Below are 13,875 nucleotides of genomic sequence, written 5' to 3' on the forward strand. Positions count from 1 at the left end.
GAACACCTGTGGCAGCTTGATTGGCGCCAACAGCCCGGACAAGCTGATTGGTGGCCACACCTTTCTTGAGCCCCCGACTGCAGTCCAAACTTTGTCAGATCGTTGCCAGCTGTTGTGTTTCACTCAGTGAGCATTCCTGTCCGACTTCGTCCCTGTTAAAGCCTGTTTCCTGCCTGATTCCCGTTTTTCGACTCGTTTCCCAACCTGACTACGCCTGTTTTGCCTGCCTACGACCATTATTACGAACATTACATCGCCTCTGATCTCCAGCCCTGGTCAAACGACTTGCCATTCCGGCCTGGCTTCTTCCGACACGGAAGTGTCACTCCCGCCTTGCTCGTTCCCGCTCTCCGCCAGTCTTTGGATCAAGCAATCGAGCAAGCCTTACTCTCACTCTCTTTCAATAAAATCTGAGAAACGCATGCAATTGAGTCCTGTGTTCGTTCTGGTCTGTGACAAGATCATTACCCCTTCAGCATTACTACCCACTGATGCTGATGTGTAGAAAATTATTCAGCCTCATTGAGTTAATACGTGTAGCGCCAACTTTGGTTTTGATTACAGCTGCGAGTCTCTTGGGGTACGTCTCAAGGAAGTGATATTTTTGCCCATTTCTCCTTGCAAAACAGCTCAGTGAGGTTGGATGGAAAGCGTCTGTGAACAGCAGTTTTCAGTTCTTTCCACGGATTCTCAATTGGATTGAGGTCTGGACTTTGACTTGGCCATTCTAACACCTTGATATGTTTTTGGTGAACCATTCCATTGTAGCTTTTGCTTTATGTTTTGGATCATTGTCTTGTTGAAAGACAAATCTCCGTCCCAGTCTCAGGTGTTTGTCATGAACCAGAACGGACTCTCGGATCCAATAGCGTTAATTTCAGAAGAGTTTTTATTTGAAAGAGATGTTGGAGCTGGTTTGGGACGTCGGCGCTTGTTGGTCGTCAGCCTCTTCGGGCGGAATGGCAGCTCCGTGACGGGTAGACGGAAGGTGCAGCTTAGCGGGTAAGTCGATGGCCGGTGCGGGAGAGTAGGTCGCAAAACGTGGAACGGAAACAGGTCAAAAACCGAAGGCAGGCATGAATCAGGGATTAGGAGTCGTGGGTACCTTGTAGTCTGGACAAACACTCAGGGATACAAAGAGTACACTCGGATGACCATTTCTGGACGCAGACCGCTTAAGTGGAGAACGTCAGCCAATCAGGAAGTGCGCTCCAGCGCCCCAAACGATTGCCCCAGGTGACTTCACTTAGGCAATCACGACAGTCTTTTGTGGACTCCATCAGGTTTTCTTCCAGAATGGTCCTGTATTTGGCTCCATCCATCTTCCCATCAATTTAAACCATCTTTCCTGTCCCTGATGAAGAAAAGCAGGCCCAACCCATGATGCTGCCACCACCATGTTTGACTGTGGGGATGGTGCGTTAAGGGTGATGAGCTGTGTTGCTTTTACGCCAAACATAACGTCTTGCATTGTTGCCAAAAAGTTCGATTTTGGTCTCATCTGACCAGAGCGCCTTCTTCCACACGTCTGGTGTGTCTCCCAGGTGGCCTGTGGCAAACTTTAAATGACACTTTTTTTATGAATATCTTTAAGAAACGGCTTCCTTCTTGCCACTCTACCATAAAGGCCAGATTTGTGCAGTAAATGACTGATTGTTGTCCTATGGACAGATTCTCCTACCTCAGCTGTAGACCTCTGCAGTTCATCCAGAGAGATCATGGGCCTCTTGGCTGCATATCTGATCATTTTTTCCTTGTATGAGCTGAAAGTTTAGGGGGACGGCCGATCTTGGTAGATTTGCAGTGGTCTGATACTCCTTTCATTTCAATATTATTGCCTGCACAGTGCTCCTTGGGATGTTTAAAGCTTGAGATATTTTTTTATCCAAATCCAGCTTTAAAGTTCTCCACAACAGTATCTTGGACTTGCCTGGTGTGTTCCTCCTCCTTCATGATGCTCTCTGTGCTTTAAACAGACCTCTGAGACTATCGCAGAGCATTTATAAAGAGACTTGATTACACACAGGTGGATTCCATTTATCATCTTTAGTCATTTAGATCAACATTGAATCATTCAAAGATCCTCATTGAACTTTTGGACAGTTTGCTGCACTGAAAGTAAGGGGCTGAATCATTTTGCACACCCACTTTTTCATTCTTTGTTTGTTAAAATAGTTTAAAATATCCAATAATGTGTGTTCCGCTTCATGATTGTGTCCCACTTATTGTTAATGCTTCATAAGAAATTACAGTTTTGTATCTTTATGTTTGAAGTGAATGGGTAGAACATTTTTTATGAAAGGTTTTATTTTGGAAAACCCGATTCAGCACAATGTCATACAGACCCTAGCTCCGGCGACCCCCAAGTAAATTGAGTTTGAGACCCCTGTATTACGTGAATGTGGCCCCCAACTTGGCACATTAATTGAGATTTGCTGCACTGGTAAAAAAGAATACCTTCATCCTGAAGAAGGTGATACTGGTCAGAAGATCCACAGTTGACTTCAAATCTTGCAGACGCTCTTGGTTTCCAGCAGGGAAATTGTCCTGGAAGGGGAAAAAAAAAGCCATTACTACCTCATCATTTAATCCCGAAATATTATAATGGATTACAGATTAACACCAAGTAGTCATAACTGAATGAGTGTCGGTCCAATCGTTTAGGAAGATCTTCGCTAGTGTTCCCTCTAAGCTGCGCACGAGCCCAATTGCTCACTGCTCGCACATTCTCAGCGCACAAGAAAATCTAGCCAGCGCACAAAAATGAGGGCTCAAAATTACTAATTAAGAAGCGAGTTAAGTCAAAGTTACAGTGCAAGAAGGTAAAAATACACGGGTTCCCCTGACGTTGTGTCCTAAATGTGGTATTTTGAAGTCGAGTCGAAGGAGAACGAAGTTGAGTAAAGTTAGTAGAGAACCGGCTTCTTCGGCTCGGCTCACTAAAAGGAACCGGCTCTTTCGGGTCCTAAACGGCTCTTCGGGTTGTTTTTGCTTCTTTAATCCCGACACGACCAAATATGATGTAAAATCATGCACAAAATGACTTAAAAGAATAGGGGAATTGAACAAAAAAGAAAAAAAATACCAAAATAAAAAAGTAGTTAAAAGCTGGGAAAAAAGAAACAAAAGGAAGAGAAAAAGAAGTAAACATTTAGAAAAAAGCCAGAAAAATAAATAATTATTTTGTTTTAATTAAGAAGCGACTTAAGTTAAAGTTACAGTGCATGAAGGTAAAAATACACGGGTTCCCCCGACGATGTGTCCTAAATGCGATATTTTGAGGTCGAGTCGAAGTAAAACGAAGTTGAGTAAAGTTAGTAGAGCTTGTCGAGAACCGGCTTCTTCGGCTCGGCTCGCTAAAAGGAACCGGCTCTTTCGGGTCCTAAACGGCTCTTCAGGTTGTTTTTGCTTCTTCAATCCCAACACGACCAAATATGATGTAAAATCATGCACAAAATGACTTAAAGGAAGGGGGGAATAGAACAAAAAAGAAAAAAATACCAAAATAAAAAAGTAGTGAAAAGCTGGGAAAAATGAAACAAAAGGAAGAGAGAAAGAAGGAAACATTTAGAAAAAAAGCCAGAAAAATAAATAATTATTTTGTTTTAATTAAGAAGCGACTTAAGTTAAAGTTACAGTGCATGAAGGTAAAAATACACGGGTTACCCCGACGTTGTGTCCTAAAAGCGATATTTTGAGGTCGAGTCGAAGTAGAACGAAGTTGAGTAAAGTTAGTAGAGCTTGTCGAGAACCGGCTTCTTCGGCTCGGCTCACTAAAAGGAACCGGCTCTTTCAGGTCCTAAACGGCTTTTCAGGTTGTTTTTGCTTCTTTAATCCCAACACGACCAAATATGATGTAAAATCATGCACAAAATGACTTAAAAGAATGGGGGAATTGAACAAAAAAGAAAAAAATACCAAAATGAAAAAGTAGTGAAAAGCCCTACAACCTTTTCAATAGTACATGAGTCAATTCATTCAAAAGAGAAAAATAATTTTGCATGCCCAGAAACTCAGCAAAATGTAACTTGATGTCAAGTTTTGGACATGTTTGATAATGACTTAGTTGCCACACTTGGGATTGCCGTTGCTCACTGTTGTTTCAAGCGTTGCTCACCGACTATGTGTGAACGCTTAGACCGCTGGAAAATTACAGGGAACATTGGTCTTCGCTGATGAAAACTTTTGATTTCAGCCCCACGAAGCCATCAGGCAATGCAGAGGAGCGTGTCGGCTAGCATTTCAATCCCTCACAGTATTCCGGCATGCTTACATTACAGGTATTATCCGCTACCCTCACTCCCTCGCTCTGCATTAAGACCCTTTTGCCAGTTTCCTATGCCTCCTCCACCTTTTTAAATCGATGCAGAGCCGGCAGCTGATGCGAAACTCTCCGCCATAGCCTGCAGGCTTTGCTGTAAAAACACAGCCGACACCCTGCTAGGATCAATCTATCGGCACATTGCGGACTTTTGAGCAGAGTGAAGAATTTTCTAAAATGAGGTTTTCCAATACCACTGAAAGAGCTTATTAGAGAACATTTGACCTGACCTGTCATTTTGTATGTTTTATATATATATTCAATGACTTTTGGATGACTCCAATACCAAATATGCTAATAGAAGACAAAATAAACCAAATATGAATAAAATGATGACTCACAACACGCGGTAAGCTTTCTCTCCTGGCTTTGATCTCTTTGATCTCCGGCAAAACATAAAATGTGACAGAAACCAAATGAAAATAAATCCAAACAGCTTGCCAACATCATTTTTTCCCGTTCCATGTATTCCGTTACTCCCCAAGCCTGCACAAAATTGAGTCATTTTATTCATATTTAGTTTATTTTGTCTTTTATTAGCATATTTGGTATTGGAGTCATCCAAAAGTCATTGAAAGTAATCAAGTTAAAGTAACCCTACCCAACCCTGCATATTACTTGATGGCTAAATTACAACCAGTGGCGTGCATTGTTCATGTTTGGTAAGGCATACACAGATATACAAGTAAACAACTTAACCTATATCTTATTCAGCATATTATTTTTAGAAGAAAGAAGCAACATATACAGTGGCTTGCAAAACTATTTGGCCAGACAGGATTGATATCAAAACTGGATATCGAAATTAAACAGGACAAACGAGACGGGAACGAAAACTGGAGATAATAATAAACAGGACAAAAATAGACAGGAACGATAACTGGAGAAAATAATAAACAGAAAAAACACAGACGGGAACGATACCGGACAGGAAACACAGGCAGGAAACCGGAGAAGTCAAAACCCACGTCATGTGGGTGCAGAGGTTCGTTGACGGACTGACAAAGGGTGAGTGAGAGCACTGAGCTCAAATAGAAGGAAAGCCAATCCGTCAACGAGCCGCAGCTGTCACCACACGGGCGGGGCCAATTGGGCGCCATGGCAAGAGTGACAATTCGTCCAAGCGTTTGCATTAACCATGAAGTGATTTGATTGGTGTTGCCCTGGGTGACCGCCAAGAGATGTAGATGATGTGATAACCTCCAGCCCTCTTTTATAATAATGGCACTGTGTTTTTGTTCCTGTCTAGGTTCAAGAGCTCCAAAGTCCTCCCAGAGCCAGCCAGGTAGTTAGGGACTGCGTGAAAGCATGCCTGGATTCCACGTATTGGTATTGGAGTCATCCAAAAGTCATTGAAAGTAATCCAGTTAAAGTAACCCTACCCAACCCTGGGACCTAAGGCCTCGTTCAAATACATGGTTGAATACATTTCTAAAGGATAAAAAGTATGTCATAAAGGAAATTGTAACTGCCTCTGAAAATCAAAAAAATTTGACGTTGGAATTTAAAAAGTTTTGACTGAGAGCTAGGTTGACAACCAGAAAACCACATTTGTATTGAATGCTCATCTTTCTACTAGAACTAGTTCGAAACAGGCAGCCCGGCCACAGGGTGGTTAGCATGCAGCAACACGGTGCAGAGGTTCAAGTCCAGCTATTGCAGCCTCCCCATGTGGAGTTTGCATGTTCTCCCTGTGTCTGCGTGGGCTTCCTCCCACATTCCAAAAAACATGCATGCCAGGTTAATCGGCCAGTCCAAATTGTCCCTAGGTGTAATTGAGCGAGAGAACGCTTGTATTGCGACTGGCTGGCAACCAGTTCATGGTGTCCCCTCCCCACTGCCCAAGGATTCCTGAATTGGGTTACAGATAATGGATGAATGGATATAGTACCTGAAAAATATATACATCGGACTGTAAAATAATGAACAATTCTGCCAAAAAACTAAGGTTTGCATTTAATTGCACAGCGAGTAAAATACAAATATATAAATACACACAATCAATGTTCCCTGTAATTTTCAGCGGGTCTGAGCGTTCAAAGTTGGTGAGCAACGCTTGAAACAACAGTGAGCAACAGCAATCCCAAGTGTGGCAACTAAGTCATTATCAAGCATGTCCAAAACTTGACATCACGTTACATTTTGCTAAGTTTCCGGCAATGCGAAATGATGTTTCCCTTTCGAATGAATTGACTCATGTACTATTGCAAAGGTTGTACAGCCTACAAACATCATTTGTTTTTACAATTCTTTCACAAGATTTCTATTTCTTTTTTTTCCTGGTATCTTTTGTCGCGTAATACTAACATTTTTGGGGGCTTATTTCGTCGGTTGCCCGATACAGAACTGTATTTAATCACATTTGTTAGTGGAAGTACAATGTTGGCAACAAGATTGACTTGGTATGATTGGAAATTATTTGAATGCAACACAAACGTTTTCTTCCTTTTCCCTGTTTTTTTAATTCCTTTAAAAAATCTCATTGTGTTTATTTTTTCCTAGCTGTTACTTTTTTCATTTTGTTCCTCTATTGACTTTTTTTCCTTTGTTTCTTTTTCTTTTCCTTTTTTCTGTATTTTTTCTGACTTTTTCCTTCTTTTTTCTCTTCCTTTTGTTTCTTTTTTCTCAGCTTTCCACTACTTTTTCATTTTGGTATTTTTTTCTTTTTTGTTCTATTCCCCCTTCCTTTAAGTCATTTTGTGCATAATTTTACATACTATTTGGTCATATAGGGATGAAAGAAGCAAAAACAACCTGAAGAGCCGTTTAGGACCCGAAAGAGCCAGTTCCTTTAAGTGAGCCGAGACGGAGAAACCGGTTCTCGAAAAACTCTACTAACTTTACTCAACTTTATTGTACTTCGACCTTGACTTCAAAATACCGCATTTAGGACACAACGTCAGGGGAACCCTTGTATTTTTACCTTCATGCACTGTAACTTTGACTCAATTCGCTTCTTAATTAGCAATCTCGAGCCCTGATTTTTGTGAGCTGGCTAGATTTTCTTGTGCGCGGAAAAGCTCTGGGTAGTGCGCAATTACGCACACACGCAGTTTAGAGGGAACATTGTGCTGGATGGATTTTCTTGTGTGCTGAGAATGTGCGGGCAGTGCGCAATTGCACACACGCGCAGCTTAGAGGGAACATTGCACAGAATCCCTCAATACATAGCACTTAATATTTTGCAGCCTCAGTGCATTTTGGTCGGGCCTGGTGCATTTTTTTTTGCTGTTCTGTCGTCCACCAATTAATAAATTGCATTTATGCGGCCACAATCCATTTTTTCCAATGGCATATTGCTGCGAACGGGGACCAACAGTGCACTTTTGTCATTACTTGAGACTTTTGGGCCCTTATACAATTCAATAAACAACTATATAACTGCAATCCATTATCCTTGGTCGACTAATGCTGAGCATAGGGGGTGGCAGATCATTTATTTATTTATTTATTTTCGGTTCGGACCTCTGAAATAATTTTGGCCCGCCTAGAATGAACGGCACTGTTGTGGCCGTGATCCAATATGCCCAGTCAATTATTGCTCAGAGTGGAAGCAGAGAGAACATATTTGTGTTATGTGTGACGGCTGTTTTTTTCCTGTTCTATCCGCCGAAAATTAACAGCGCCCACTGCAGCCGCTATCCATTATCCACGGTTGACCATTGATTTGAGCGCATGTTAAAAATGGCCATTGGGGGAGACCTTGTTGGTTTTTGTGCTGGGTTACTGTCTTCAGTAACCATAACAAACAAGGGGTTTGTATATCAGTATCTTTCTGGAAAAGTAGGACAATTTTAGATATGAGAAGGAATAAACAATCGTGCAATCCTAGGATAAACATTCGTCAAATGGAGTATAAAGCATCTGCGTGAACCAACCAACACGGATAACCATCCATATTTGTGTAGCTGCAAAATGTGTTTTCCCAACGCGCAGTGACACTTGAAGCGATATGTTAGCGTCCCCGCCACATCCCTCGGAATATATCTCCTTGCAGGAAGTCATAACACTCTCTCAGCTAATGCATTGTTGTAGCATTCACAGTTTCACAGCTGGAGTGCCATCAGTCACAAGACTGACACCGATATTCCCTTGACAATACGTGCACGTCCACAGAGCCTTTACCCACAATGCAAGTCATCAGTCCTTTAAGACTTGAGACTCTGCACAGCATCCTTGGACGTTGACATCTGGCATAGCTCTTGAAATAACCAGGCAGGGAGCAACAGCAGGAACAATGAATTGTATTTAATAGTGCCGTAGAGTAATGGTTTCTTAAAGGCACTGTGCCATTTCAGTCCTGTGCTGTATGAAAATCTAAAATATAATTACCGTATTTTCCGCACTATAAGGCGCACCAGGTTACAGGGCGCACCCCCATAAACTAGTTTTTGGTCCTATATTTGACATACATAAGGCGCACCGGATTATAAGGCGCTACAATGGGAACGTGGACAAAACAGTCTAATAGTTCAGTCAAACTTATTACCCCCTTAACATTCCCAAAGCTTGCAAAGAAGAAAATACATGTCTCATACATGTACGGACACAGTGTCTGTACGATGTCACCAATCACTCAAATGCATCGTTCCAAATATCATTTGGAAGATTAAATGCCAACCATTTCTTAGTTTCCATTTTATTTTTTGCTGGCAACTGTGTGGACAGCAAAGTAAGAATTTTACTGTGCAGGGAAACATCATATGCATATGACAATAAACACTTTGAATTGAATTTAGTTTAAAAATAGACTCATCACAGAAACATCAAGATCGTTCTAAAACAAGATACCGGGAACATATAAAGCCGCATAGCTCACCTAAGTTCTCTTGCAGCCATCACGTTCAATAAGGATACGTAACCATGGTCTTCTTACAACCGTGAGTGTAGTAAATCCAGGAGAGTAAAATATTTACAAATACAGAATAGTAAAAAATGTTTTCTCCATGCCGTAGTGCAACCCAACGTGTGATTCACATTCATCTTTTTCGGCCAATTGCAGGCTTTGTTTCGCCCCTTTAGCCTATGCGAGCCTGTAAATGATCAAAAGGATCCGCCCCGTTTACCTCCGAATAACTTTAGCCAATAGTGACTGATTCAAATGATGATTGACACATTGGTTAGGAAATGAAACGCCGGTATATAAATCCCAGCATACACCGCGGACTACTTCGCCTTCGGGGGAAAATAGAGTCGGCGGCTGCTTGCCTTAGTTGCAAGACTTTGCGACTCAATATTGATCCATATATAAGACATGGTCAGCTTTTGAAAAAAATAAAGGATTTTAGGTGCGCCTTATAGTGCGGAAAATACGGTAAATCGAATAATGCACAGGAATTGGTGGCACACTTTGCATGCAGGAGCTTTGTTTTAATTTTAAAACAGGAACAGCCTGAGGCAAGGTGAAAAGCAAATTATGTATTTAAATCAGTTGAGGCTTGAGTTTATCAATAGTTCTCACCTGAATAATTTAGCCCATTGGCTAGTTTACTATTCCTCTATGTACCGTAAATTCCGGACTATAAGCCGCTACTTTTTTCCCAAATGTTCAGCCCTGCGGCTTATCCGGTGTAGCGGCCAATTTATGTAATTTTTCTAGCGGCCGTTTATGACGAGGAAGACTTCAACTCCTTAGATTATGCAAAAACCGTCTATATGTCAAAGGTTCTTTCAGATGGCGACAAGTATAGAGGGGAAGATCAGGACGGTATACCGTGAATTTAACAATTACGGTATGCTTCTTTAACAGATACGTTTGATACGTTGCGTGCGTGTTCATAGTAGCGTTGTGCTACCCTTCACAAGCACGGTTTTGGATGAAAGTTATATTATTATTATTAAAGCTTTGAAAACTCTCTCAGTGTACCGTCTTTCTTTATAAATATGTGTAACCATGTATAATATGTATTTGCAACTGTATAATTTTGTAATGTATTTATTTGTATTTATTTGAGACACTTATGCTGATTTTCACGAGCGAATAAGAAAGAAGGGGCGGAGCAAACGCGGGCTGATGGGAACTGGGGACGGGTAGAGGTGAGTGTTTGTGAACGCAGGAGACAATAGTGGATATATATTTTTCCCACCCTTACCTTTGGAAATATACACGCCCTGTCTGGTACCCCGACTCTGCAGGTCTGCATCAAATGATAAGTAGCTTGCTCTGTTCACTCCACATGTTGACCCAGTATTGCAGAACCACCAGAAACGATGCATTGGCACTGGTAGTTTCTTGGCCCTTTGGCTAGAACCTTGATTCAGTTGCTTGACTGGGAGCAAGTGTCTCAGCCGTTTGGCTTTGAAATGTATCATGAATTGACTAATTATAAATAGTGGACGATTAATAAAGAATATATATCAGTAAACTCGTACAAAATTCCCCCGTCAACAGAATAGTTCAATCAAAAAACATCCATTACTTAATGTGGGCGCATGCGGCTAATATACTGGTGCGGCTTGTGTATGCACTGAATCGGTTTTCCTCCCGAAATGCGGTGGGTGCGGCTTATAATCAGGTGCGCCTTATAGTCCGGAATTTACGGTAAATGAAGCCAATTTGCATTTCAGGTGAATTGGCCAGTCCAAATTGTCCCTAAGTGTGAATGAGTGAATGAGTTGTCTGTCCCTGTGTGCCCTGCGATTTGCTGGCAACCAGTTCAGGGTGTCCCCTGCCCACTGCCCGGAGATGGCTGGGATGGGCTCCAGCTCCCCCGCGACCCTAATGAGGATAAGCGGTATGGCTAATGAGATGAGAGGAGATGAGAAGCCAATTTTTCAAATGCTAAAATAATGACCCCTCACATACTAATACTGTGTATTTAATAAGGGACCGTCAAACTATTGATTTATGACAAAGGATGTTATCATTTTTACAGTGTTGTGCCGTGACTATGCGTCCATGTCACTGTTTTTGATTATTTGGGGAGCCAAAATCGTATTAAATTCTGCAGCAACCCCAGATTTAATCATGCTTTATTCTTTCACCAAACTATAAAAGCAAATTTTATCGCCTCAGATGTTGCAGACAATGTCAGTGACAAGCTTCTTTAATCTCTGCAGCTGTCAACTTTGTATTTATCAGTAGAACAACGAATAAGCCGAGTGAAAATTCATCATCTGAAACAAGTTCTAATCTCATCATATGGGAAGTTTATCACCAAAAATGTTTGCCCCATTTCATTTGCACGATAGTATTTGAATGGAAACCGCGTTTTCCACTGAATATAATTCTCGCTAACCATGGTGAATGAAAATGTACAGTTCCATCTGTCATGATTACTGATGCGGGGCGCCTGGGTCTGCTCCTTTGGTGCCAACAGCCGCGCTGATTGGCTGCTTTGGCTACTTTTTTTAACCCCCGCCTTCCTGTCAACATTTGTCAGATCGTCTGCGAACCTGCGCTACACTCTAGGCAAGCGTTTGTGTCCTGACTCTATCCTGCACTGTTTTCCGTCTGATTCCTGTTGCCCACCTCTTTTCTGGACCCGTTTATGTTTTGCTCCTCCGTCCCGGCCATCGACCTGTTTTTTCTTGCTCTCGACACTGCCTTCGCTTAACACGGGAGTGCCACTTCCCCCCAACTATCTGCTACCTGCGACCGCCGATGATCGGAACGTGGGTGCAAGTCCTTTCCTCCTTCTAAATAAAACAGAGTAAAAAGAACGCTATTTGGTCCCGTTTTCGTTCCTGGTACGTGACACCATCCCTCCGAATAGACCGATGTATACATTTAACAAAACCTCAATTAAATAGTTGTTTTTCCTGACCCAGATGACATGATGCCCACAATAAGAACAAGTCCTAACAAGCAGGGTTGGATAGGGTTACTTTAACTTGATTACTTTCAATCACTTTTGGATGACTCCAATACCAAATATGCTAATACAAGACAAAATAAACTAAATATGAATACAATTATGACTCACAACACGTGGTAAGCTTTCTCTCCTGGCTTTGATCTCCGGCAAAACTAACATAAAATGCGACAGAAACAAAATGAAAATAAATCCAAACAGCTTGCCAAGATAATTTTTGCCGTTCCATGGGTTCCGTTACTCCCCAAGCCTGCACAAAATTTAGTCATTTTATTTGGTGTTGGAGTAATCCAAAAGTAATTGAAAGTAATCCAGTTAAAGTAACCCTACCCAACCCTGCTAAAAAGCCAGGAAGATGGTCTAAAACGCCAGCTCATCCAGCCTTTTCCAAATAAATAATTCACCATTGCAGTGAGAACACATTTTTTTTTGGACTCTCCCAATGGTTTGCCACAAATCAATCATAGGCACCCGAACTGATTTATGACTGCGTTTATAGAGGCGGAAATGGATCTCAAAACGGTTGCCAATTGCCCCAAATGGTCCAATTTGGCTAAACTTATATTTTTTAGAGGATATTTAAAATGTTTTACCAAGTATCAATCATAAGTAGCAAGAATGTTGTTGTCACAAAATGGATAAAGGCTTATATGCAATGTTCCCTGTAATTTTCCAGGGGTCTGAGCGTTCACACAAAGTCGGTGAGCAACGCTTGAAACAGCAGTCAGCAACGGCAATCCCTAGTGTGGCAACTGAGTCATTATCAAACATGTCCAAAACTAGACATCAAGTTAGATTTTGCTGAGTTTCTGGCAATGCAAAAAAAAAATCACTTTTTAAGGAATTGACTAATGTATTATTGCATTGGTTGTACGGCCTACAAACGTCATTTTTTTACAACGATTTTACAACAATTATTTCACAAGATTGCCATTTCTTTTTTTTCCTGGTATCTTTTGTCGCATAATACTAACATTTTTGGGGGCTTATTTAGTCGGTTGCATGTTACACAACTGTATTTAATCAAATTTTTTTGTGGAATTTTTCTGAATTTTTCCTGCTCTTTTTTCTCTTTTTCTCTCCTTTTGTTTCGTTTTTTTTCTCAGTTTTTCACTACTTTTTCATTTTGGTATTTTTTTTTATTTTTGTTCTATTCCCCCCCTTCCTTTTAGTCATGTCGTGCACAATTTGACCCAATATTTGTTCGTGTAGGGACTAAAGAAGCAAAAACAACCCGAAGAGCCGTTTGGGACCCGATAGAGCCGGTTGTTTTTAGTGAGCTGAGCTGAAGAAGCCGGTTCTCCAAAAACTCTACTGACTTTACTCAACTTCGTTCTACTTCGACCTTGACTTCAAAATACCACACTTAGAACACAGCGTCAGGGGAACGCGTGTATTTTTACCTTCATGCACTGTAACTTTGACTTAATTCAGTTCTTAATTAGCAATTTCAATCCCTGATTTTTGTGAGCTGGCTAGATTTTCTTGTGTGTGGAAAAGCTCTGCGTAGTGCGCAATTGCACACTCACGCAGCTTAGAGGGAACATTGCTTATATGTGCTGCAAATTACTACAAATTCCCAAATTCGGCTGGATACAACAAAAATAACAATGTAATGATGTTTTGCTAACAATGACTAATTGGATGCCCGAAACAAGGTCAAGTCAAGTCAGGTCATGTTTATTTGTGACGCCATTAATCACAAGGAGTCTCAAAGGGCTGCACAGACCGCAGATTATT

The 13,875-nt window shown here is 41.3% G+C and overlaps 1 protein-coding gene across 1 annotated transcript in view; it reads right to left on the minus strand.

Moving 5' to 3' along the window:
- Window positions 1–13,875, minus strand: part of unc13c (unc-13 homolog C (C. elegans)) — a 296,369-nt gene that overhangs the window by 126,910 nt on the left and 155,584 nt on the right. The window contains exon 16 of the mRNA XM_088333511.1: window positions 2,458–2,547. Coding sequence (XP_088189637.1) covers window positions 2,458–2,547 — 90 coding nt within the window. The remainder of the gene's footprint in view (window positions 1–2,457; window positions 2,548–13,875) is intronic.

Source organism: Urocampus carinirostris, chromosome 4 (genome assembly GCF_059441175.1).
Source record: "Urocampus carinirostris isolate Australia breed hairy pipefish chromosome 4, RoL_Ucar_1.0, whole genome shotgun sequence".
Taxonomy (NCBI): Eukaryota; Metazoa; Chordata; class Actinopteri; order Syngnathiformes; family Syngnathidae; genus Urocampus; species Urocampus carinirostris.